This window comes from Colobus angolensis, unplaced genomic scaffold (genome assembly GCF_000951035.1).
Source record: "Colobus angolensis palliatus isolate OR3802 unplaced genomic scaffold, Cang.pa_1.0 Scaffold18, whole genome shotgun sequence".
NCBI lineage: Eukaryota > Metazoa > Chordata > Mammalia > Primates > Cercopithecidae > Colobus > Colobus angolensis.
The window spans coordinates 8,009,634-8,013,628 of NW_012114932.1; the positions used below are offsets into that span (position 1 = coordinate 8,009,634).

Consider the following 3,995-nt stretch of genomic DNA (forward strand, 5'->3'; position numbering starts at 1 on the left):
AGCCAGGATGGTCTTGATCTCCTGACCTCGTGATCCGCCCGCCTCGGCCTCCCAAAGTGCTGGGATTATAGGCATGAGCCACGGCGCCTGGCCAATTTTTAAACCATTAAAACAGAGTAATTTTGGTGTGGGTTTTGTCATGGTTTCTTGGGAAGGCTGAATGAATTAATGCTAATTAAAGCATTTTGTGACTATATAGATTTATACAAATATAAGACCGTTTTATGAAAATAATTTTTTAAAGCCAAAAAAAATTTGTTTGTGATGTAATCCGCAATTTGAGATATAAACATAATCCTTGAATAATCTTCTTAATTGTTTTATTTAATCTTAGTGCTCCTTGGCTTAAAGGGCAAGAACGCACGGATTTATCAAATAGCCTCGAGGAAATATATATGTAAGTGACAGGTAATTTTTTAAAAATAATTCTGTTAGTGATTGTATTGTGGCCTTTTGTTGAATCTGTGAACCCTTTGTTAGAACCTTTCTAAACTTTTTAAAGCTACTTCTGCTTTAACAAAAAGAATTCACTTGAAGAGACCTTGAAAGATTATATAATTTTATATATACATTTGATAGCTTCTACTTAGATACAAAAATACGGCAATATTTAGAGCTAATAACTATAAAAAACACTTAGCCAAGCTGGGCACGATGGCATAGGCCTGTAATCCCGGCTATTCAGGAGGTTGAGATGGGAGGATTGCTTGAACCCAGGAGTTCAAGACTAGCCTGGGCAATACAGTGAGACCCCCATCTCAATCTCAATAAATTAAAAAAAATTATTTGCTAAAAGGATCTTAATTAAAAAACAAAAACACTTAGCCAACTGTGAAAGTAAATTCAGAGATACTGCTCTTGATTTGGTATTTTCATAGGCTATGTAGAATGAAATTGATAACAGAATCCTAAGTGTAATTACGTATTAAATGTCTATATACCTTGAGTGGTAATTTCCCTTGTATTAGGCCATAAGACTCAGAATCTGTTGATGCGCTATATTTTTCATTCATTCCTTCATTCAATAAATATTACATGGCAGGCACTGTACTAGATCCTGGGTGCAGGTATGGCTAGCATGAACAGAAGTGCCCTTTATCATGGCAGTTAGAATTTCTGGTGGGGGAAGAGGTATTACTTATAACATTGTAAAAATGAATGTAACAATAGCTGTGGTAAGTTCTATGAAAGGAAGATATACAAAACTAATTGAATTTGAAACAAGACCTGACATAGTCTAGGAGGTGAAGGATGGCTTCTTTGACCTAAAAGCAGAGTTAATTAGGGGATGATAATTCCAGTGAGAGGCCACAGCACAAGGCTTGGTGTCAGGGAGCTTGGCACATTGTAGGAAACAGTGATGGTGATATGCAGTGATAAGAGACAGGATGAGATGGAGGGAATATGGTAGGAAAAGGACCTGGAGAGGTAGACAAGACAGGTCCTCCAGAGTTTTGTAGGTTATGTTAAAGATTCTGTCTTTATACTAAGAATAGTTGGAAGTAGAGAAGGCTTTTAGGTAGTAGGGTGCCACGATAAGATTTTCTCTGTTTTTTTGAGACAGGTTCTTGCTCTCTTGCCCAGGCTGGAGTGCAGTGGCACAATAGTGACTCACTGCAGTCTTGACCTCTGAGGTTCAAGCGATTTTTCCCACCCCAGCCTCCTGAGTAGCTGGGACTATAGATGTGTGCCACCATGCCCAGCTAATTTTAATTTTTTTTAATTAAATAATTTAAAAAAAAATTTTTTTGAGATGGAGTCTCGCTGTGTTGCCCAGGCTGGAGTGCAGTGGTGTGATCTCTGCTTACTGCAACCTCTGCCTCTCGGTTCAAGCAATTCTCCAGCCTCAGCCTCCCGAGTAACTGGGACTACAGGCGCCTGCCATCACGCACACCCAATGTTTGTATTTTTAGTAGAGGCGGAGTTCACCATGTTGGCCAGGCTGGTCTCGAACTCCTGACCTCAAATGATCCACCCACCTTGGCCTCCCAAATTGCTGAGATTACAGGCACGAGCCACCATGCTCTGCCTTCAGCTGATTTTTTTAAAAATTATTTTTTTGTAGAGATGGAGCCTTGGTTTGTTATCCAGGTGGTCTCAAACTCCTGGCCTCAAGCAGTTCTGCCTTGGCCTCCCGAGGTGCAGAGACACAGGTTTAAGCCACTGTGCCTGGCCATGATAATATTTTCATTTAAAAAAGATCATTCTAGGGCCAGTATGGTGGCTTACACTTGTAATCCCAGCACTTTGGGAGGCTGAGGCAGGTAGATCATGAGGTCAGTGGTTCGAGACCAGCCTGACCAACATGGTGAAACCCTGTCTCTACTAAAAATACGAAAACATTAGCTGGGGGTGGCAGGCGCCTGTAATCCCAGCTACTTGGGAAGCTGAGGCAGGAGAATTGCTTGAAACTGGAAGGCGGAGGTTGCAGTGAGCCGAGATTGCGCCACTGCACTCTAGCCTGGGCAACGAGAGCAAAAACTCCGTCTCAAAAATAAATAAATAAATAAATAAATAAATAAGATCATTCTATTTCTGTTTGAAGTAGTGTTTGGAAGGTAGCAAGAGTAGATGTGGGACATCAGTTGGGGGCTAATGCAGTTGTCTAGAGAAGATATAACTATGATTTAGATTAATTTTAATGAAATAATTTAGTAAAATAAATAATGTTCTGGAATATCAGTTTTACTGTAATCCAGGATCTAGTAAGGATTGTATTATATGTTCTAGGTGGCCACTCCATTGGGTACAGTGACAGTCCCTCTTTGTGTCCCTGGGATCCAGGCCAGGTTTCTTTTCCTTCCAAAATATTTAATTAGAAAATGGTAAGTTGTTGTGGAATCCATTCTACTTATTCCTGCCTAGAGCAAGTATGGTCTTCTTGGGTCCCCATTTAGTCATTCCAGCATCCTTGGCGGAAGTATAAATATTTCCTTAATTAAATGTTTTCTGATATCTCTCCCTAACATTATTGGCCACTCCAACTTTTGTGCCCCCAACAAACTTCTTTCTATAATCCTCTCTTATTTGCCAATTTATCTGCCCACTACCCCCAGCCCCTGAATAGAATAAGATCAGTATACTGCGGATTTGTCCACCATTAACACCAGAATTGTTCATCTAGTGGCCATTTTTCAGCTCTTACCTAACTTTTGGTGATATTGACCACTTCCTCCTTCTTGGAAATCTTTCCACACTTAGCTTCCATCATGTTAATCACATTCATCAGTTAGCGTTTTTTCTTACCCATGTACAATGTCATACACTCAGAAGTGGCTCTTCACCTGCCTATCCCCTATCCCAAACATCCTCCTTTTACTAAAAGATACCTTCCCGCAGGACACAACTTTCCTTTTCTCTTTAACTAGTTCACTTGAGCTATTTGAGACTTAGGAAGTGTCAGAGATTATAATATAGTTTATCCTAATGGTGGAATATGGTGTCTTGTTTATTAAACATGCTCAAATAACCTTGGTCCAGTGGTTATTATTTTCACACATGTAGTCTAAATAGAAATACACATCTTACTTGTAAAACTTTTTTTTTTTTTTTTAAATAGGGCCTCACTGTGTTGCCCAAGCTGGCCTTGAACTCCTGGGCTCAAGCCTCAAATGATCCTCCTGCTTCAGCCTCTCAAGTAGCTGGGACTACAGGCACATACCATCACACCTGGCTTTATTTTTAAAACTTTTGTGTGACAACTTTTTTTTTTTTTTTCTCTGAGACTGAGTCTTGCTCTATTGCCCAGGCTGGAGTGCAGTGGCATGATTTCAGCTTACTGCAACCTCCGCCTCCCAGGTTCAAGCAATTCTCGTGCCTCAGCCTCCTGAGTAGCTGAGATTACAGGTGAGCGCCTGTACACCTGGCCAGTTTTTGTATTTTTAGTAGAGATGGGGTTTCAGCATTTTGGCCAGGCTGGTCTTGAACTTCTGACCTCAAGTGATCCGCCTGCCTCAGCCTCCCAAAGTGCTGGGATTACAGGCATGAGCCACTGC

The 3,995-nt window shown here is 40.7% G+C and overlaps 1 protein-coding gene across 3 annotated transcripts in view; it reads left to right on the top strand.

The window, feature by feature from the left end:
* Positions 1-3,995, top strand: part of IMPACT (impact RWD domain protein) — a 31,442-nt gene that overhangs the window by 3,629 nt on the left and 23,818 nt on the right. For all 3 annotated transcript variants that reach the window (XM_011939270.1, XM_011939272.1, XM_011939271.1), the window contains exon 4: positions 335-397. In XM_011939270.1, coding sequence (XP_011794660.1) covers positions 335-397 — 63 coding nt within the window. The remainder of the gene's footprint in view (positions 1-334; positions 398-3,995) is intronic.